This window comes from Opisthocomus hoazin, chromosome 8, assembly GCF_030867145.1.
Source record: "Opisthocomus hoazin isolate bOpiHoa1 chromosome 8, bOpiHoa1.hap1, whole genome shotgun sequence".
Taxonomy (NCBI): domain Eukaryota; kingdom Metazoa; phylum Chordata; class Aves; order Opisthocomiformes; family Opisthocomidae; genus Opisthocomus; species Opisthocomus hoazin.
Window position 1 is genome coordinate 70774388 of NC_134421.1, and position 21904 is coordinate 70796291.

The 21904-nt window shown below is 41.7% G+C and overlaps 1 protein-coding gene across 3 annotated transcripts in view; it reads left to right on the plus strand.

Annotated features, from left to right (window-relative positions):
• The window catches only part of MKLN1 (muskelin 1), a 100063-nt gene that overhangs the window by 24510 nt on the left and 53649 nt on the right, over nucleotides 1-21904 (plus strand). For all 3 annotated transcript variants that reach the window (XM_075429464.1, XM_075429467.1, XM_075429466.1), the window contains exons 4-8: nucleotides 345-433; nucleotides 6563-6672; nucleotides 10814-11006; nucleotides 18898-18975; nucleotides 20219-20284. In XM_075429464.1, coding sequence (XP_075285579.1) covers nucleotides 345-433; nucleotides 6563-6672; nucleotides 10814-11006; nucleotides 18898-18975; nucleotides 20219-20284 — 536 coding nt within the window. The remainder of the gene's footprint in view (nucleotides 1-344; nucleotides 434-6562; nucleotides 6673-10813; nucleotides 11007-18897; nucleotides 18976-20218; nucleotides 20285-21904) is intronic.

The following is a 21904-nucleotide window of genomic DNA, read 5'->3' on the forward strand; positions in this document are numbered from 1 at the left end:
CAAAGCACTTTGGCAGTGTGATAATTCTGAGAGCTGGTCCATCTCCCTCTTGAAAATGGAAAAGTGCAATTCCGGCAGATCGCTTGCTGGAGTCGCGGGGTTTCAGGCGCAGATGAGCAGCACTGCTCCGATGTCAGTTCCCTCCTGACACCACCAGCCAGTGCTGCCTCCTAGGGAGACATAAGATGGTGGATAGCACTCCAGGTGTTGGTCCAGCATGCATACTTATGATTCATAGTAATATGAAACAAGCTTCGCATTTCAGGCGTGACCTAGATCGCGTTTATTAGCTAGTCCTAAAATACAAGGTAAGATTTAGTAACCTTATTTATTTTTTCCCACAGTGGCTTAAAGAATGATTATAACAAAGAAACATTCACCTTGAAGCATAAAATTGATGAACAGATGTTCCCCTGTCGATTCATTAAGATAGGTAAATGCATTTTTTCAGCATTCTGAGTAGACAATTATCTCTTCTTATACTTGTGCCAGTCTTGGCACTTGTGACTTCATTGTACTCAGGCAAAGTATCCACAATAGCTGTTCCATTTCATGATCTTTTAGGCTGGTTAGATTGGAACACAGTCAAGTCCTGTTACTAAGAAATAATAGCTTCATAATTTAAATCCTGAGGAATGAAAGCGAAATACAGTCATTTTCAGAAATACGGTTGTTGAGTCTAATAATTGCTGGAGAAGCTGCTTACTGTCCTACTACGAATTGCAATATAGAGCTTTAAAAAAATAAGCTAAATACTGGTAAAATTTCAGTGTCAACAACCCTAGGGTTTGACAAAGGTTGAAGTCTCTTGTTCTCAAACATGCTCACAACACAGAGCAAGAGCAGAAGCCTTCCTTGTTCTCTTCCTGCTACTCTAGTCACCGAGTCTCGTCTCTGGCTAAAGATGACATCCAGAGGCAGAGAAGAGTTACACCCTGTGACGTCTAGGTGCTTTTCTCTGGAGAAGCTTGCTAAAGGGGGTACTAACGAAGGCCAGGTACTGTGACTTGTGATGGAAGCAGGTGAGGATCTCTCATCCTTGCTTTATGCAGGTCGGAGAGAACAAGTGTCTTACAGTGGCCATCAGTGATACGGGTTGGATTTAACCCAAGAATTTAGAAACTTTCAGCTTTTTGTAGCTCAGTAGATTTATCTTCCCCTTCCTACCTACTGAAATAGTAAAAGAGTGACTGGTTTTAAACTAGCTGTTGAAGGTTAAAAACAGAGCAGGGAGGTAGTTGCTGAAAAATGAGATAAGGTCCTGCTGACAAATTCAGACGAATTTAGGAGTGTCTTGAAGCACTGGGTAACTCCTTTGCCAGGACGCGGATGATAGTGGCTGTGTAGGTGCTCCCCTCGGAGCCCTTTGCTCTTCTGTCTTTTGCACAGCTTTCTGAATCGCCTGTCATGTTTGCCTGAGGAATTGAAAGCTTCAGCCTGGGAATCAAGTAATCATTTATGTGCCATAAACAGTGGCGTTTCCCATTCCTAAACAAGTAGAGAAAGTGGTTGTTCATTGGGTTTGTTTCTGGCTGCTACTTTTGGAAGCATCTCTAACACTTGGCTTTTGGAAACTTGAAGAGGAGCAGAGGAATAGTTAAAGGTTGACTACATGAGGGAAATTAAATTGATTTTTTTAAAAAAATTCATTCTGAAGCTTCCTGCATTAGGTTTTTGAGAAATGTTATTTTTCAGTGGCTAAATAACAGCAAGTAATTACTGAAGGGCTAAAGGGACGAACGGCAAGATTACTAGCTACTGCTCTGGATGTGTGCAGTGTATTCCAGCAAAGTGTGTTCTGATGTTATGAAGTGTAGCAGTAAGTTGAAACTTGTTAGGGAAGTGAAATGCTGATTAATTTCTACCAGAATTTTTTCTCTGACATGACATGAGTAGTACTAATAGTTACATGGCTTATTTTGCTGGGATGGGTTCCTCGCGTAGCAATAAGCATTCTGTGTTGTATACATTAATATTAGATTTGTATTTGACTGTCACTTGCTCACTAGTTTGAGATGAGTTTTCCTTTTTAGCTGTATCTATAGTCTTTTGTTTCTTCAATCTATCTCCTATGAAGAAATTCATATGCTAGGACAGAAGTTAAAATGATCCTTTCACCAAAACCTATTAAAGCTTCTAGCTGGTGGCTAGCGTAATTCTGTTTATGAAGTTGTGAGGGTGTGTTTTGCTGTGAAACAACTGCAAAATGATGTTACGAAATTCTGTTATTTTTCAGGTTCACAGCTTGAATATGTTTTCAGTTTGTTAAAATTTCCAAGCTGCTAGCCAAAGTAACTCAAAATTCGAAATACCGTGCTGTGTTCCTTGTAATGCTGCCAGTAAACATGAGGCCAAAATCTGCCCTTTTGGACTCTTAGAGACTGACACCACAGAAGTTACTGCTATCAGTGAGGTTGGCATATTTGGGGAAGGCATTAGTTCGGCAGCGACTTGCATCAGGAATTTGCTTTATAATTCTGCAGATAAGCATACTGACCTATACATCGCTGCTAATAACACAACAAGGAGATTCATATGCGGGGACAGGGCAGGAGGAACATGACACGGGTAGATCTGTGAGAGGGGAAAATACCTCCTACAACTTCCATTGCTCACGTATTGGAGGGAGTTTGGGACTCACAGAAAGCAGAAAGAGTAACTTCTCTCTCCTTTTGTCAAGAAAAGACTTGCACTTGTTTTAGTTTAATTAGTTCAACTTCAGTTCCTTAGCACTGAAATACCTAGTTTTGCAGACTTTTGACCTACTTGACAAGTAATTTTTACATTTCATGTAGTACCTCATTAAAGAACTTGGAAGGGGGGAGAAGATACGGGGACAAAATATCGAGGAATAATCTTTTTAATGTCTGTGAGCTTTTGTTTCTGGCTCTGTTTTTGTGGTTACTCCAGGCAGGGAGTTTGTTTTTTTTTTTTTGTACAGTGTCCTTGAAAGCAGAAGGTGTAAAGACTGATTGCCGTGAAAGAGCTTGAAGAAATGCTGGGTGTAATTCTCATGCCAGTTTGTTGCTAGCATGGGACCTACTAACCAGGCTTCAAGATTTTTAAGCTTTGGTGTAATGGAAATGTACATACCTTCTTTATGGATGTTTCGTGTGTTAAATGTATTGATTACATCTTTACCTGCATTTTTCCAAACACACACTGTTTGTGTGTCTACTGCCTGTAGGTGGGGGACACGGAAATTAGCTTGAGAGAGATATTTGAAATTATCGTACTGTGTTTAACGGCTCTGCTACTGGCCTCTCTGACATACAGGGTTGCAGTCCTTATCTAGGCATAGCTTCCAATTATTGAGAAATAGCCCCTAAAGTCATCCTTGTGTGGGTAAAGAACTGTTTAATTGACCTAAATACCTTCTGCTTCTGTTGAAGGGATATTGATTTTTTTTTTTTTATTATTATCTTTTTCTTTTGCTGGGTACCTCACTGTGGAGTGACAGTTATCTGAACAGTTACGTGCCTTTCAGGGTACATTGCTGTACTACACGCAGCAAAAAACCATGCTGAGGTGGCTTTATGGTAAAAACTGAGGAAAGAACTGTAGCTTCAGGTTCAACACCTTCAAATGTAGTGTATTTCTACCTCCAAGATACGTGTGTGTGTGTGGGGGGGGGGGAAATAGCAAATGGGGATAGCATAAGATGTGGTCTCTGCAGCTGTATTGCAGGGTAGGGTGTTCAGTGATTTTGGGAGGAGGATGTTTCTCGCTTATTGCAGAAGCTCTGGGAGGTTTCTGTCTACCTAGGCTGTGGTATGAAACCGAAAGCGGGTGAAGGGGAGGACAAGTGAAAGCCAGCCACTGGGAGATGCGAGAAAAGAAACGAAGTTTGACCCAGGAGGGCTTATATCTGCGCCCAGCATCCTAGAGTGCTGTTACCTCCAAACCTTGTACAAAAATTATTGTGAGATTTCTGTGTCACACTGACACGTAATGCTTATCGCTGTTTGTGTGACTATGGCTACTTCCATGCTGCACATGGTGTCTCCTTGTTCCAGCTCTAAGTTAGATTGTGGCTGCTCTAAAAGGAAATTTGTCTGAAGAGGTAAGCACACCTCTGAAGGCTTCAAAAAGGAGAGGGCAGAGGCAAGAATGAGAGACGTCTACTTCGTGTGGTCTGGGAGCCAGGGAAGAGCTTCAAAAATGGGGAGGTGATCCAGCAGAACACTTGGCCTTTGCTAAGGGAATAGAAATCAAGTTAGTTTTCGTACTCCTGTGGAGTATCTTAAAAAGAGGAAATTTGTTTTTCTCTGCCTGTGCAGCACTGCGTTCCCTATACAACTTAACGTCTGTGTTTTCTTTAAAGTAAATGACTGCATCATGAAAATCGTGAAGTTTAAATCACCATTTCTGGTATTTTGTTTCCTTGTTGTAAACAAGACTGTTGAAAACTCGGAGTTATCTGTAGGGAGGAAATGTTAGCAAGTTGATGGCTTTGCATTTTTTTGTGGTGATAGCTACCCAGTATTCTTACGCACATCCTGATATGTCTTTCAGGTTGCGCTTGGCTACCAAGAGTAAGAGGGTAAATTATTAAATTTTTCTAGGAGACGTTGATGTAAGTTCTGAGAAGAACTGCTGAAAAGAAATAGAGGTGGACACCTCTGCTTTTTTTTTTCTGGAATGAGGTGGGAATGTGGTAATACTTTGGGTTTTCACCCAGTAAACTCAGTGTTATGAAATTGGCCTCAGGTTTACCATCAGGAAGTTTATAGTCTTGGTCCATTTGAGGTGGTCTGTGGTTTGGCTCAGAGTTTCAGGGCGAGAAGCTGATGGATAGGTTTTGATTCTTTATAAGTGAGCAAATACCAAATTTAACTTCAGTTTGGTCTTGGTCTGTGTTTGGGTCTGAGGAAAAAAATCAAAGGTAGTATTTTACATTTTGCTTTTACATGTGCTATTTTGTCAGTCTGACGCCTTAATAGGTGGGATACCCAGGATTAAACTTATCTGTGTACTTGGATTTAAAAGTAGTAATATTTTTGGTATTAAGGTACCATATTGGCTGCACTCATCTTGTGCGGAGGACAAAACTGAACAAGAAAGAAGTTTCTTGGGCAGAGTGTATGCTGTGTGGACGGAAGACAGGTGGCTCTTGGTTTTCCTGACCAGTTCACTTCTCTCCTGTCTCCACAAACATGCACCTACTAGGAACTGGTCTGAAAGCGTCTCGCTTTGTATGCTGAATGATCAAGTAGAAAGAAACTGTTTGAACAGGATGACTTGAGAGCTGTAACGTATAAAGTACCTACTTATGGATATTAAAATGAGTTACAAATTACATACTCCAAGGCTCTTTGGATCTTTTCTAGAAATCTCTTCTCCTGATGACTGTTCCCAGAAGTTGTCATAAGTATTTACTGATAGGTTCGTAGAAACACCCTTTAAAATTTAGAAAATCATGCACAAAATGATAGATCTAGTGTGTTTGAAGTGTAAATACTTAGGAACCTTTAACAGCTTAGGAACAACTTTAAAACAAATTTTGGTTTTCATTTCCTCAAGGAGTAGGTCAGAAACCCCTTAGTTCAACAAGTTAATTTCAGTGGTATGTTACAGCGGTTTGAAAGACAACAAGCAATTTCTCTGTGGCAAAAATAGTTTCTGTGGAAGGGAGGAAGGAGTGGACTCCATGCTCTTGCTGGTAACTACTTACTCATCTCTTATTATTACTATCTTTTCCTGTTTATTGGTTATGGTCAAATAAAAGGAAACAAAAGTATGTGAAATGAAATCACTTAATGTTGTTGCAGTTTTAAGGAATCAGAGTTCACACAAGTTTTCTGAGGACTGGAGTTACTCTGAAAAGCAAAACCAAGTCTTAACCTGCAGATTAATCAATAGATCAGTGCCGAGACCATAGATGTTAACACGGGGTGGTAGAGAAGCCTTAGGTGAGAGGCTGTAGTGTTTTTCAAGGGTCATTCTATATTTTAAGTACGTTTGTTCCAATATGCAGATAAAACAGTATTAGCCAAAAAGCTGCACAGATTTAAGCTTTAAAAAAAAAAAATTAGATACGGTTTTTAAATTGGAAACTGACAGTTTTTCCTCCCTCCCTCCTCCACATCTTGCAGATGTTACTAATTTTGTAAGATTTAAAATACCCAAGCTTCTTGTCTTCACCATTAGGGAAAATAATTGTTGCTGACAAATGTGGAAATAAATGTACTGTGAGGAGCAAATACTGTCGCTAGTACGCTTGTGATTTCGTTCCATGTCAAAGCTTGTTGCTGCTTTGAGCTGTTTGAAATGATAGTATTTTTGCTCTTTTGCTTAAAGCAAGCTTCTGCTTTGTAATGATCTGCTGTATTAATGTTGCTCAGCACAGGTTGCTTTAAATGACAACTTTAACGTGATGTATTTTGTAGTTTTCCTAAGCCTACTTAAACAAACTAGAACTTGTGTCAAATCAGAAATGCTGAACTGTGTGTAACCTTTAAAAGCATTCTGTTGAAATAGTACTGTGTGTAGCCTGATAAGACTAATGCAGTGGTTGTTTGATATTTATGCGTCCTTCTTCTCCTTTTCCTTTCTTCTTCAGTTCCACTCTTATCCTGGGGACCTAGCTTCAATTTTAGTATCTGGTATGTTGAACTTAATGGCATTGATGATCCAGATGTGGTCCAGCCGTGCCTCAACTGGTACAGCAAGGTAGGCCTGCATTTTAGATGCCTGTTTGTTTGAAGATTTGTAGTCTCAGAATCTTGTGAAGCTTCTCTTACTGGAATTACGTGACCTTTTCATTCCTTGAATATCAGCTATTAAAACAACAAACACTCATAGTTAAAACTCCAAACCACAAGGCTGACTTTGACTCTGAAGTGAATCTTTTTGAATTGTATCTGCTTGTTCTCTTTAAAAAAAACCCAACAAAACACCCCAAACCTCCCTCCACAAAAAAACCCCCAACCTACAAAACGCCCCCGTGCTAGGTGGACGTAACAAGAAAAACATAAAAGAAAGGAACACTGAGTCAAAGGGGACGGTATTAGTAAAATAGTATTTGTATTGGGAGGGAAGTGAATCCTAACAAAACCAGAGTCCATTTCTCTCTCTTCTTGCGTTTTGGTTAGTCATTGTTTTACCATACAAGTCCTTCTGCAGAGCTATACGTGAGCCTAGAGCCTTTTGGGTTACATATGCAGCTTTTTTTCCAGAGTGTAAAAATAAGCTTGTTGTAAAAAGAATCCACGTTGGTGTCTTTCCTGTTGCAGCTCCTTGCACTTCTGATCTTTCCCTCTTGCTGTCTTTTTGCTGAATGCTCTGGAACAGAGGGGAGCTGATGCCACTGGACTGTGGGATGAGATGATTTATACCACTTGTCACTTTGATAGACAGAAAGTTCAGAGGGCTCTAAACATTATTTGTATAAACTGTGTTTAACTGAGTACAACAGATGCCTCTCCTATGGGAAGGAAGTGCACATTGACAACCAGAATTCATTTTGTTGTTGCTTTTTATGCATAGATCTTCTGGAACAATTAATGAAACTCGTATTGTGTTACAAAGAAGACATCCTTCCCATCTGAATAAGACTGGGTAGTGGAGCAGCATAGCTCTGCTTCCAGAAGGAAAGACTTACGGGAGATAAAGATTATGCATTGTAGTACTGAGGCTCCCTTCCCAGTTTATGGTCTTGCCGGTATGGTAAAGAAACCTTGTGGCCGTGCTGTCAGGCTCAGATGTGTTTATACCAACATCACAAGCTTCTTCATGAAGCGTTTAAAAACAGCACTAACAGTCACAGTGGAAGCTGTCTGTAGCTGTGTTGTGATTGAAATGGTATTGTGGTCATTACACTGCTGATGACTGATAGCTGTTTCTGAAAAGTCCAGTTGGTGGAGGCTGATGATGGTTTTCTGTGCTTTTTTGTGCTGTCTGGGCACGTGGTGGTGTCTCCGTCATTTTTGACCAGTTGCTGCAATCAGGAAGCTCTGATTTTTGTTTTTTTTTTCGGTCAGGAGCCATCTGGTGATGATGTCAGCATCTGTTTTGTTCCATCTTATCCCATGGAATCGACACTTCATGGTCAGCTTGTATGTAGTGACAGCTTCTTCAAGGGCTGCCAGCATTGTTCTTCTAAAGCTTAGAGCCCTCAAACAGCAAGGCAGAGACTTAGTCATGGTTGCTTGGGCTCTGCTGGGATCAGCTGCCAAGTTGTTGGTGATGAGCGCGCGTCTTACTGATGTTCTGCTCTCTCACAGTCCTGAGAGGCCACTGTTGCCGGATCCACGTAGGAGGATGTATGTGCTGACCCATATTTGGGGAAAGGCAGAAAGGTTGACCTGTTTCTTCCAGTTCTTTGAGATGGTGTGGATGTTTTCATGCATGTTCTTGGAAGTCTCAGAGGCCTGGAAATCTAGTAATTCTTTACTGCCGAAGACATCAGATGAGAAGAAGGTTCTGCACAAAGTTGCTGATCCCTTGTTGTGTGTGCTTCAACCAACAAAACCTCCCTTTCCTGAAAGCAGTGGAGTTGGGGGTAGCACATCAGGACTCAAAGCAGCAGGCATGCCCCTCAGTTCCCTCCCTGCTGCTTTCTCCTTGCTGTCCAGCTCAGCCTGCTGCCTCCTGGCAGTCTTACCACTTTGTTTTTACTGAAGAGCAGGCATACTTTAGCAGCTAGTTCAAGCACTGGAACAGGCTGCCCAGGAAAGTGGTGGAGTCACCATCCCTGGAGGCATTTAGAAGACATGTAGATGTGGCACTGAAGGACATGGTTCAGTGGTGGACGTGGCAGTACTACGTTAATGGCTGGACTCGATGATCTTAAAAGTCTTTTCTAACCTAAATGATTCTGTGATTCTAGCTAGAAAGTGGCAGTTTATCGATGGCTGTCACTTTTGGTTTTGATAATGAACACTTAAATATTTTCGGATCTGCTAGTGTATTTGACAGTGTTAATGTCTTAGTCTCATGCTCGTCATGCATTTTTAACCATAGGAATTATTTACAGCTTCAGATCGAAGCGATTATTTGGGTTGTCATCTTTTTAAACCTGTACGACAACATTTAAAAGGGAGACCTTTACATACCTTTATACACCCTTTTGCATAGAAGAGTTTTTACGCTTCTGAAATACTACTCTGGTGTCACTTAAATGCAAACTGTTATATTGCATCTAGTGGCCAACCTGCACCCAGCAGTCATTGCATGTTTTGTAAGCCAAGTCTGTCGGTCATGAGAGGCTCCACGGAAACATGCCAGGTCTGAATTTTGTCTAATATTGAAACTAGAAGAGCTGAACGTCCAGATACTGGTGATTAGTGGTGCGCGGCTATCCTTTTGCTTGCTATCCCTTTGAGCAACAAAGAATCTGATGTGGTTTTGGCCTTGACTGATGTAAGTGAACATTTGCTTAAAGACAGTGTCTTAGGTATCTTTTAGGAAGAAAAAAAATAGATATATTTTTTTTTTCAGTTGTGCTGTAAAACTCTGTTTTAGCTTTAATATTACTCTGCCACAGTCTTGCATTTTTATCGGTACGTGTCCTTGGCCTTTTTCACGTGGGCTGGGAACTGATTTTCTAAAAATGCATAGTTCTGGCTATTTGCAGCTGTGAAATACTGATGGATTAAGAACTAAAAATATAGCACATGGCCGTGTTTCTTTTTAGCTGCTTCAGTTTGAGATTCTTGCTACAGAGCCATTATTTCGAAAGCACTAATTTTTGTTGAATGTTAGTGTTAGTTCCAGGTTTTCAGGAAGATTCTGTTCATTTAAATACCATAAATTTCACTTTTAGCAGTGGTGTCCATTTAGGAGTAAAATCTTTTCTCTGTGATTTGATCAGTCTTATAGATGCGTAAGTTCCATTTGTTTTTCATCACAGTAGATGTGTATTAAAGATGGAAATAGAGATAATTTTTTTCTTTAATGCCTTAGAATTTAGGTTTGAAGAGTCTGTTTTAATGAAGTGGTTCTGCTACTTATCAACTTAAAAATCTGTGTTACTTGTGCGTATTGTTAGCAGCTTTGAAAACGCAGTGGGTGGTTTGGTAGGTTAACAGCACAAGCTGTAGCTCTTACACAGAGTTTACTATTCCTTTGCGTTTCTGTCCCTGGATGTTTGACCCAGCGTGGGTTTCTCTAGCCTTTCTCACCCCCCTCCCACAGCTGAGTGGGAAACGGGCAGCTTTTGGCTCGTCCGCAGTGTGAAAGCAGGGGTTCTGCTTTGAGATGCATGGGAATATTTTGAAGGTAAGACTTCGGTGTGCATGTAAATCCTGGCTGCCGTTGAGCTGAAACTCTCGCAAACCCGCAGGATTTGGGGTCAGCCCTGCCTTCTGCCTGTCCGCTGCAGGAGCAGTGGTCATTTGCAAGTATTCCTGTTCTCGTGGCTTTTTTTGTCTTCTGCTTCTAGAAAAGCTGTGACCTACTTACTCTTCTAAATTATTTTGTTATGTAAGAGTCATACAATCAAATTACGTAAGGCTGAGAGCGAAGGGTTTTTCCTGCGCTGCACTTCGTGTAGGCCTCGAACAGCAGGGCCAAGCAGATGGGGGGGAAATAATGGTCACTCCAGCGATCTGAGACACTGTGCACTCCCTTCTTGTGTGCTTATTAAATTGGATGATACCAAGTTGTAGAATTTCTATACTGTTGGAAAGTAAATGCCTGCACAGCTTGTAGTGTCTTTCATAGAGCTTTCCTCTGTAAGCTCGTGAGCAATTTATGTGCAGCATATGTAAGGGATCCTGCTTCTGTCTCCAGGCGGGTTCACAGGTAGCTCCCAGCAGTGCTGGTAAAAGAAAAATCTACATGTCTCATAGGTTTTCTTGTGTTCCAGTAGTACCGTGAACAGGAAGCCATTCGCCTTTGTCTAAAGCATTTTCGTCAGCACAACTACACCGAAGCTTTTGAGTCGCTGCAGAAGAAAACCAAGATTGCTCTGGAGCACCCTATGTTGACAGATCTGCATGACAAACTGGTATTGAAGGGAGACTTTGATGCCTGTGAAGAACTGATTGAAAAAGCTGTGAATGGTAAGAGAATCAGAAGGATCTGGTGTATTAATTAAAGAAAAAAAGCTTTGAAATGTTACTGCTCTGAATGTTAATGTACTTAGTAGCAGAATTGGCTAGTCCATGTGCTATTTCATATTTAGTGTACTGTCAGCTTTTGGACTTGTGAGTATGTATATGATGAAGGCTAAAAATTCAGTCGTGAAATCTCTTATCACTGCTACTTTTGGAGTCTCCTTCCCCCAGAGATGCCAACGTGGTGCACCGCAGAGTGGCTTAAGACAAGTTCTTGTTGTATGTGGCTGGCAAGCTGAAGGTGGGCATAACTATGAGAAAAGTCACTGTAGTGGTGAGCAGGGAAGCATAAAACTTGTGAGTTCTCAGTAAAGATGTGTGTCATGATTTCTGGTTAGAGCTTACTACCTAGTTAGTATTTCAGGAGAGGTTCTCAGATATATTTGAATAAGAATACTGTGTTTGCCTATGGGGAGAATAGTCCTTGAAGGATGGTGTAGAAGTCGTCGTAGTGACTGGAGGCAGAGGCTGTCTTCCCTTGCAGAGCAGGACATTGGCAACCACTTTCATTGTAATTACTATTATTCTTCTACTTGGAAACGTCTACATTGGAAGCATTGCGTGTAGGCAGCTCTCAGCTCCTAAAATGGGAGATGTGTACTTTTTGTTGATGGAATGGGATGCAGAAAGAGCTGGACTGTTGCACTGAAGTGTCTCCCAAGGACCTGTGCAGTGGTTTTGGATCACGATCTGATAATCAGAGATGCTCTTCGTTATGAGTGTAGTGCTTTTTGACTGTGTGCGTTGCTCTTCATGGGAAACTTGTACTGGCAGAAGAAGAGAACCATTTGTCTGGTGCCAGTGGAGTTAGGGGCTTAGTGGACCAATTTCATGGATGTCTAGCACAAGAGATTTTTTTTTTTTTTTTCTGATCCTGGGCTAATCATTTATTTTATAATACCTTTTGGATAGATGCCAGCATAGCTGCTTGACTCAATCAGTGTGGTTTGTACCACTAACGTTGCAAGTGGTTCTCAGGATATGATAGAAATGATAGCTTCAAGATCAATGTTTGTTTTCCATGAAGATCCATCATCTTTTTTGTAAATAAGTTGTTCAGCTATGCACAGTGTTAGAGAGCTTATTCTAACGGGTCATCAAAAACTGTGATAAATGGCTTTCTACAGGTTTTGGCTCAAAGTTTCTCGACTATAGAGAAAGAGCAGCTGAGCTCTGCCCCGCACTGAGCTCCCCGAGCAGCTACAGGCGTAGAGACGGAGAATTGCCGGGGTTCATCCTCGCCCTCCTGAGACAACATGGTGTCGTTGGCTGGGACGGGAGCGCAGACAGCTCCCTGCAATGCAGGGGCACTTTGCAACTGGCAGCTTCCTCCCGAATCTTAAGGGCGAGTGAGGGCTGCAGGATGAGAAAGCAGCAGGGAGCTATGGCTGGAGGTTACTGCCTTTGCAGTGTTTCTCAAAGACACAAGTGCCTGGGGAGAGCAGATGAGCCCACCAATATCGGGCAGGATCTGCTGGGAGCCAGAGCAGTGCTATATGCTGATGGTGATGATTTTAGCAATGCATCAGTCTGCTGCCTTGGCTGTGGCTTAATCTTGTCAGTGCCTGGAGGCCGTCCTCTTTCCACTTCATTGCAGGCTGTAGTAGAAATTTTTTGAATGGAATTTCACTAGAGGTCTAGAATGTGCTGAAGAAGTTCCCTCAAAAATGGACCTTTTTTTTTTCTTTCTTGGGCACCCATGAAGTGAATGTTTGTGGCCTCATTTTTTGGGCTGTTGTATGTTGATTTCTTGTACTACTTAATATTTAACAAACTGCGTTTATTCTATCCAGCAGTTTTCTCCTAGGACTTGAGCTGAGGTGGTGTTTCTGTTTCCCCTTGTACGCTGAGAGTGGGGTTACTGTCTGCAGTGTTTGGCTTTTCCAGGTGCGGAGGTACGGCCAAATGACTCACCTGGTAGAAAACTGTAAATCTTGTGTTGTACTGTCTGACAACAGACACTTGCTTCTTGTGAGATTTGATGTGAACAATCCTGCTTCCCTGGTTCTTGTAATCGTGTCCTTTTTGTAGAGGCTGGGGAACTCAGCATCACTTGAGCAAACTAAAGTAGTAGGCTGTAGCTTGTTATCAGTCCTTCGTTTTTGTTCCAGCAGGTACAGAGCAATTATTTCTGGTAATAGACTGTGGATAACTTAACAGGAGAGTCCTCAGGTAGCATCATGAAAGTTTTGTTGCTACTTCTGAGGGACAGAATAATGTGCATGAGGCTGTTTATATTGTTTCCTTTTAATCTGGCACGTGGCTAGCTGAAGTTAAATGTCAGTGTACACATCTTCCATTTCGCTGTTGCTTATCCTTAATGATTTTATTTGTCTTTGAATACATTAACCTTCCTTCCCCCATCTTTCTGCCAATCTTTATGCAGTCCTCAGCTTCTGTACCCATTTAAAGGACTATCTGAAAGGAGGCTGTAGTGAGGCAGGTGTTGGTCTCTTCTCCCAAGTAACTAGTTATAGGATGAGAGGAAATAGCCTCAAGTTGCATCAGGGGAGGTTTAGATTGGATATTAGGAAATATTTCTTTACTGAGAGAGTAGTCAAGCATTGGAACAGGCTGCCCGGGGCAGTGGTGGCATCCCCATCCCTAGAGGTGTTAAAAAACATGTAGATGTGGCGCTCTGGGACATGGTTTAGCAGGCATGGTGGTGTTTTGGGTGAATGGTTGGACCTGATGATCTTAGAGACCTTTTCCAACCTATGATTCTATGAAAGCTTTGTCGCCTCTCAGCATGCTTTGGAGAGAAGTGCTCTCTGTCCCGAGATACTGGGGCTGTATCCCATATTTGCTTTAAGCTGACATAACTATCGGTTTTTACTAACTGGGTCAGTCCTGCCCTTACTCGGGAAAGTGTGTCCCCATGGGCCCCCTTGCTTGTTGGCACTGGTGCTCGTGCTGCCATGTGGCAACCCAGGTCAGGGAGCTGACTGGGCTACTGTGGGGGAGAGGAGAGGACAAACCTCTTCTGGTAGCCACAAAAACCTGAAACTGCAACTGGAATAGTTTGTCCGGAGTTGTGCAAGATGACGGTCCAGTCAAGGTGTTGAACATGGCTGGTATTTAATGGCTGGATCCTTCTTCTTGGTAGAATGTGAATGGATGTTTTCAGCCTTCAACACGTTCTCCTGTAGTATTGCTACCATCTGCTCCCTGTGGTCCTCCACCGTGACATGTCCTTGCTCGGTTCGGCGTCTCATTCAAACTCCTGTGGTTGGAAGAGGCTCCTTGGCACCCGGCATTTTACCATTTTAGTTTCTTAGCAGCTTTGTTGTGGAGTCTCCATAGCCTGCTGCTTAGTCTCTAAGGTGTGGGTGTTCTTACGACTGATCTCCTCTCTGATGTGTTGTTTTTTCAAATAAAAGCAGATGAAATTTAGTCGTGTGTATGGTCCATGTAGTGTAGATGAAGTGTAGATTTAATTGAGATACACAGATCCTTAAATTATCCTGAAACCGTTCTGTACCAGACTGGATATGAATATGTGAACTTCTGACCTCTCCTGATCTGAGAGTTCATTGCCTTAGCGGAGCAAACGGAAGTGCAGTGAGGGTGACAGAGTTACTGCACTCAGCCTAAAATGTCTTCTGTAGGGGCTGATATTTGCAGTGGTAGGTATTTAAAAAGTGAAATGCCATGCATCTCTTGCAGGCTATTTCCACAGGCTTAGTCATGTAGAAAAAGAGTAGGTGGTCAAGAATTAGCGCTAGCAGAGCTAAACTCTTGTTCTTTTGCATTGCTAATGATGAACGCTGTCTTCCACCTCACATCACCAGATGATTTCTTTTGAGAGCTCAGTGGCAGGCAGCCACACTTTTCCCGCAGATTCTTTTGACTTGTGCATTACACTTAAAAAATGGGCAAATGGAAACTCTGGCAGCTGCCTGACTTCCTCTCAAAAATAAAAGGTTCCCTAAATCTCAGCTGGTTCACAGACTTGGTTCAAATGCTTCACATTTGGATCCATTCCTATAGCTTTCAGACGGCCTATATTATTGAAGAAAAAATCTGCTTAATATTCCTACAGAGGGTATGCGGAGTGCAAATTACTTAGTTGAACTGTTTGCAGCTACTGTAGACATAGAGAGCTGCTTGAAATGGATTGAAGATCTGCTGGTTTCTTATTAGTATTCTGGAGGCCGAGGTGTTCCTTCTGGCAGTTCTCCCGTCAGTGTGTGACACGTGTTTATCTGTTGACAAGTCAGCCCCGTATGACAAACAAGAACTTGTGATGCAAAGCCCACAGGCCTGAATGTCTCCCAAAACTCGGTGTGCACAGGAGTAGTTGTATTCTCCTGGAAGCTCTAGACAGACACATATACCTTAATTTTACCATCAAATATGTTTGGAGTTGGTTCTGAGAAAGTGCGGATGCTGGCGTGCTGATCTGGGATATACGGAGGGGAGAGGCTTGCTAGGGATCCAGAGCCTACGGTGAGTAGATGTAGGGTTTGTGTCGAAGCAGCGTATCTTGTAGGGATTTGAAAGCAAACCTTGTTTCATTTTTTATTAAGAAGAAAGTTCAAGAGAATATTACAGCTTTGAGGCTCAAAAAATTTATGCGTTTCCTTGTTGCTCCTGTGTCTTGAGGAAGCTGTCGAGTAATGACTGGATATATTTTCTGGTGTGATCTTTGTTTTTTGCTTCAGCTTTTCTTTAGAAGGATTTTTGTGACTACAAAAACCTCAATCTGTTTAAGCGTTTTGGATATTTTTTCTTTAGTTCAAGAAAAATCTTAAAAAACCAAACCCTAACACCCAGAAGTTATGGGCTAAATGCCACTCTGAAGTTTGTTCAGCCATTGGCAGTGAAGTGAATAGATTTTGGTAATCCTGTCCAGAGATGTGTGTTGTCTGAAAAGAAACTTAATAAAACTTTTACTTGTTCCTGATTGGCTTCAGCATGATAAATATTTGTGTCTGCAATGTTTGTCCTAATCCTTTCTAGGTAACCTGTAGTTGGCTGACAAAATAAAGGCTTCGGTTATCAGGGAGATAGAATTTACTAAGCTTTAACAGCTGTGAACTTCGTGTTGGTACATCCAAAATGTGTCACAACTTGCTGCAAAGGGCTTGAAAATAGTACAGAATAAAAGTGCTGGTTTTGGACATAGTTTTAGAGAGTAAACAGGGACATTGAAATGAGAGGCTTCCGGAGTGAAGGAAAAAACTTCCTTTAAAAATTTGCACTTAACACTTCTTTTTCTATGGGAGTCTTGAAATTTATTTTAAACTTCTGTTTCATTAGAAACAGCTGACAAACCTGAGCAGGCCTAGATTGGATCTTCAGGGCCTCACAGAAGCTTTGGAGGCCTTTTGGTCAGCAGTGCTATCCTGGCAAGAAACAGAAGGAGTGCAGTAGAATAGGTTTGGCGTTGGATGCAGAATCCACCTAGAAATCCTCCTTTTTTTGCCTGGTGTTGTCAGACAGGTGGTGATTCAGCTTCCAAAACAAGCTGCTTCTGGTTTGCAGTGTGAGCAGAATGAATGTGGAACTGCTCCCAGCAGAAAGAAACATTTCTGGGAAGCAAGCTGGAGTATTTCCAAACCAATGTCCCATGGAAGACAAGAAGCATTATTAATAAAAGAGGCTGAAGGCACAGTAGGGGAGAAGTGTCCTATCTTGACAAGTGCAGCCTGTGGGTGTAGAGCATGGGAGAGAGGTTAAATCACCCTTTCAGATCGTTATGTGGTGTAATTCATCCTCTTGAGCTATTTATGTCCAATTATCTATTGGCTGCCATAGGGATAAATACAGTTTTGCATTCTGTCTTGAAGACCAAACGCTGTAATGATAACCAAAAGGCTGGGTTTCTGTCTAGGTTTGTGGCTAGAAAAATCTGCCTGAGTCAGTTTGGGGTTTCTTACAGCGCCTGCATTTGTGCTGTTGGAAGTTGGCTTCTCTGAATCAGAGTTCATGAAATCTCAAGCCTAAAGCCTTTCGCGTCTTGTCCAACTTCATAAATGCTGAAGAAGTGGGAGTTAGGAACCCTACTCTTAAAACCTTAAGTAAACCACTTTTCTACAGACGTTGAGCAGACTTTTTTGGCTTTCCTCAATTACCTAGTGCTAGGAAAGAGCTGATGTTTTTGGCTCGAAGACAGGTGAAAGTAAAATCTGCTCTGCTTTCACAGAATATTTAATTTGAAAAACTTGCAGAGCTGAGTTTATGAAAGTTGAAAGTGGTTTTGTATTTTAAGACCAAATTCAGCACCTTTCAGTAGCTCTGGAGTGCCCTTATTTTCCCCTTAGACGGTCTCTAAATACAGTATTCATCTTCTCCCAGGAAGTACTTGCTGGCTTTGGTTTTAATTAAAACCTGTATTTCAGTCATGACAAACTACAGGATGCCAGGAAACGCTTTTGAAACATTTTCTGAATGTTGTGTTGTGCTTAACAAAGATTTTTACCTTTTTATAAATAAATAGGGACGTGTGCAGTTAGGATTATTCTTTTGTCTGTATGCCTACCAAGGGATTTTCTATAAATAAACAGAGGTATTCGTAATCTGTTAAATTCTTACCTCAGAGCCACAATTACTGGATTGGAAGAACTAAAAAGTATTGGATACAACTTGGTAATTTCATTTTTCCTTTCTCTGCTGGGAAATGTGTAACTAATTCCTGAGCAAGTTTGCTAGGTGCCATTCTCCTACCAAAGAGCGTAGCATAGCTGTTGGGTATTACATGATTAGGGACCCCTGAATGCATCCTACATCTGAGCAGTGTGTGTGCACTGCACCATTTCAGTACAGAGCTGTGTAAATCTGTCATTGGAGTCCTCAGCTGCCTGTGGTCGTTACACTAGTGACGTAAACTGGGTGTATGAACTCCCATTTTCTTCAGGTAATGCATAAATGCGGAACAAATACTTGTCATGAAGAGCTTGCGTCTTGAGATGGTGGGGTCATGGGTGGGATGTAGCCAAGTGAGCAGTGGTCAAGAGGCTGGCCATTAGTGGTCTAATGTTTGTTGTGCCTGCAGAAGGTAAGGTAGGCTTTTTTGAGGAGACATTCAATGAACAATAGCGACACGTTCCCCAAATGCTTGCTAAGTCCTGCCCAGACTGAAGAGCGGTCCTAGAGAGAGTGGCTGTTATGAATGTCCTTCTCAAAAACCTAACATTGATGTGATAGACTGATAACACCTAACCAGAATTAGGAGCTGACCCCTTGACGCAGAAGAGGTGAAATGTGGTAGGTGTACAGAGGGAGCTTGGATAGAGTGCTGGAGTGAATGCTTCTTACAGAAATGCTGCAGTTGGCATATCTGGCCAGTGACCTAATGCGTCTTCTGTTTCTCTTCTTGCTTAACTCTCTGAAGAGAATGTAAACTATTTTTTTGTTTTTCATCCAGAGCTTGGTTGTCCCATATCATAGCATTTAAACAATCTGCTTTTCTCTTCCCTTTTCTTCCTAGATGAAGCTCCAGAGATGCTGCCTGACCTAGTTTTAACTTAACTTGTACTGAAATGGTAGAATTTCACATGCACTGGCAACTTTCCTTTTGCTTAAATAAGGGGGAGGGATTCTATTCTTAATTAAATACACCACACTGGAGATTTATAGACAATTGCATGACCTGGCAGGCAAACTGGATAATTCTTGACTGATCTAATAAAGGGTATTCTTTTATTTTAGTGCTTACACGTTTAGTTTATTAACAAGTTTAACAAACTAACTTGACATGTATAGAGGATTTACTTAAAATGAAGGCTTTGGAGTAGCAGACTGGAATGAGTTAGGCTGAAGTTACCTGCATTAAAAGTGATTTTGCTATAATGGAAGTATAAAGAATTTACACAGCAAAATTTTTATTTTGCAGATGGCTTATTCAATCAATATATCAGTCAACAAGAATACAAACCTCGCTGGGGACAGATCATCCCTAAGAGCACCAAAGGTAAGGACATTTTTAAAGATATAACTTGCGTACTGCCAGTTCTGTCTTGTTCTTTTGAGGATATTGAGCAAGAAAATGATGCAAGAAAGTATTCTCTAGGACAGTGGTTCTAGGAAATGGTTTAGTCTATGAAAAATTTGCATCTGTCTGCAAAGTCAGTGAAATGCAACCTCATTTCTTGTTGAGGAGGGAATGCTGCAGGAACGCTAGCTGTACCTTCAAGGATAGCTAATCTGTTCAGAAGCAAATCTCGGTATAGGTTAAGCATATGAGAGCAGTTACCTGTGTGACTGGATTTAAGGCATGGAGTCGACCTGAATGTACAGCAGAGTGGCAAATAAATACATTATCTTAACAGGGAGTATTTGACATTTGAGATGCACCTTTTGAAATCTTGGTCTGTTATACAGTGAGTCTAAACTGCAGAATCTTTTCCCCTTGCTTTCTGCCTAGAGAGGGGACTTGAAGTGGCAGCCTGGACTACAAAGTACAAAAATCAGAGTCATACAGCAACTGTAGGGTTCAAGGGGACAGTCGCCAAATGTGGAGCACTGTAGCCAAACCTCTTGGGAAGGGTTATCTGTGAATACGAGCAGATTTCTCTTCCCGCAGAATGCTGGTTGTCCTTCTAATGTTGCTTCTCATAGATGACACCTGTCCTGAATGCTTAAGATACCTAAAGTGGTTGGAAAGCTGCTTTAGTTGGAGAGTTAGAATTCCTTTACAAGTGAGAGTAAGTAATTGGTGCAAAGTTAGCTACGCTGCATCTATACCGTTACCTCTTTGCTTCCATCCCATGGGTGCGTTGTGCTTTCATTGAGCATCTGTTCTCGCTGCTCAGCCTTCAGCCTCTCGGGTGGGGAGAGACAGAAGGGGAGCAGAAAGTTGTCTGTGTCCTCACCGCTGGAGAGCTGCAAAGATGGCTCAGGCCTCATTTGTGTGGCCCTGCGTGCTTCAGGAGCTCTCAAGCTTCTTGCCAGGGCTCTCGGAATTGCAGTAGAGCACTGTATTCACTTCAGCTATCTGTGCTATCAGTTGCCAGATAATTCAGTACAAAACTCTGTACAGTTTTATAATGCACAGAAGAATACTACCTGGAAAAAGTGTTGTGCTAATGTTTAAAGAATGGCGAGTTACTAAGTTGCTCTGCTTCTATGTAGTGTTTAGGCCATACACGAGGTTTGAGCTTTCTTTGGTTCAAAATTCTTCTAACGGAAAACTCTCCCTTCCGTCTTTTTTAAAGGTGATGGGGAAGACAGCCGACCAGGGATGAGAGGTGGCCATCAGATGGTTATAGATGTGCAGACAGGTGAGTAGGTGCTAAATTTCTTAATTGACTTAATTATTTAATCAGATATTTTTCAGACAAATATGCAGAGATTGTCTTAACTTCAGCTTTTCAAGAAAAAATTGCACTTTCTGATAGTTGTATTAAATACTCCGCTTTTTCTCTGGAACTATACTCCAATTGCCTTTCCTACCCTCTTTCTTCTGTATTAGTTCCCTGTTATGCCTTAGTCGTTGTCTTGTCTTAACAAGGAAACCAAGAACAATTATTTTTAATTTTTTGTCCCTCCTACCCCCTTTGAGCAGGAGTGTAAACAACGGATGAGAAATTAGGGATGATGAGTTCCCTTATCTGCTGCGTACTATGCTCTTTGGAATAGTGCTCAAGCAATAGATCTGATGTGTTGAAATATTCCCTGTATTTTGGTTGGAGTGGCTTCTAATTTCCACAGTGTGCAAGAAACTCCTGTTAAATATAATTTTTCAGACAATTTTTGCGACTATGTTTCCTATAGCAGTTTAAAGAATGGTTCAGCCTGCGTTTCAAAAAGCCCACGGAGAGAAGGGGAAGAGGAGTATAAGTAACAGTTTGGGTGATTGTTGTTCTCCGTAGTTTCCTATGTCTTTGTCTTGCTTTTATTTAATCAGATTTCTGTGGTACGTCATTCCTTACTAAAATAAGGAATGCATCTGCCTGCATGTTTGCTAAGTAAATGATTTGTATGAGTAAAAGCATTGTTCTTAGGAAAGGAGAATCAAGATGGGGGTGTGAGTAGCAGAGATGAATGTAAGGTGGCATTGAGGGAGTTGGCAAAAAATTACCGTGGCCGTATCTGTTGTGGTCACGTGGACGAGGACCGAAGCATGTGACAGGATAGCACCTTCAAGAGTAAATTGCCAAGTCACAGTGAACAAGCAAAAATGCAGCAGTAGCTGCAGTCTTTGGCTTTTACTCACTGTAGTTAGTGCTCTGGAGGAAGCACTCGAGTTATTTTGTATATGAAAGCAAACCTTTTTTTTTTGGTCGAAGAGGTTTGAGATTCATCAGAATAAAATGCTGCTGGCGGATTGCTGGTGTTGGCCTCCAAAAGAAGCTGGGAACGCTCCCTAGTGGCCTCAGCAGATAAGTAGGCAGTGGCTGTTCAACAGGCGTGCCGAAGGAACATGAGGCTTGTCAACTTGGCAACGATAGGCCTTTAGACCTCCTGAAAATAATATATTCGCAGTAGTGTGAGGCTTCCTTTCCATTCCTGTTGGTTTGCTTAAGTCCTAGTAAGCTGATTATCTCTGCCTCTGGCTTAAGTTTTCACTCTGCTTTAACAGGGCAGCTAAAAAGCGTGGATACCTTTTTTTTTAACTTGCACAAAACTGGCTGGAGAGCACCTACAGAAATAGAGTCCCAGTGTGGGAGAACTGGCTCTCCCTTTGTCATGCTATTCCTTGCTTGCTGTAGCTCTATGCAGTGGTGGTGGGATATCTTCGGAAAGTTTCTCTGTGGGATATTTGGGAAGTTGTCCTTAGTTTTGCTTCCAGGCCCACTGAGGCTTGTAAAAGCCTAAATGTTTTTGAGATTATCGGTTTTGCCATTTAATTTGGCTCATGAACAGGCCAGGGGAAGTTCTTGGTGCTGTTACTCTGAAAA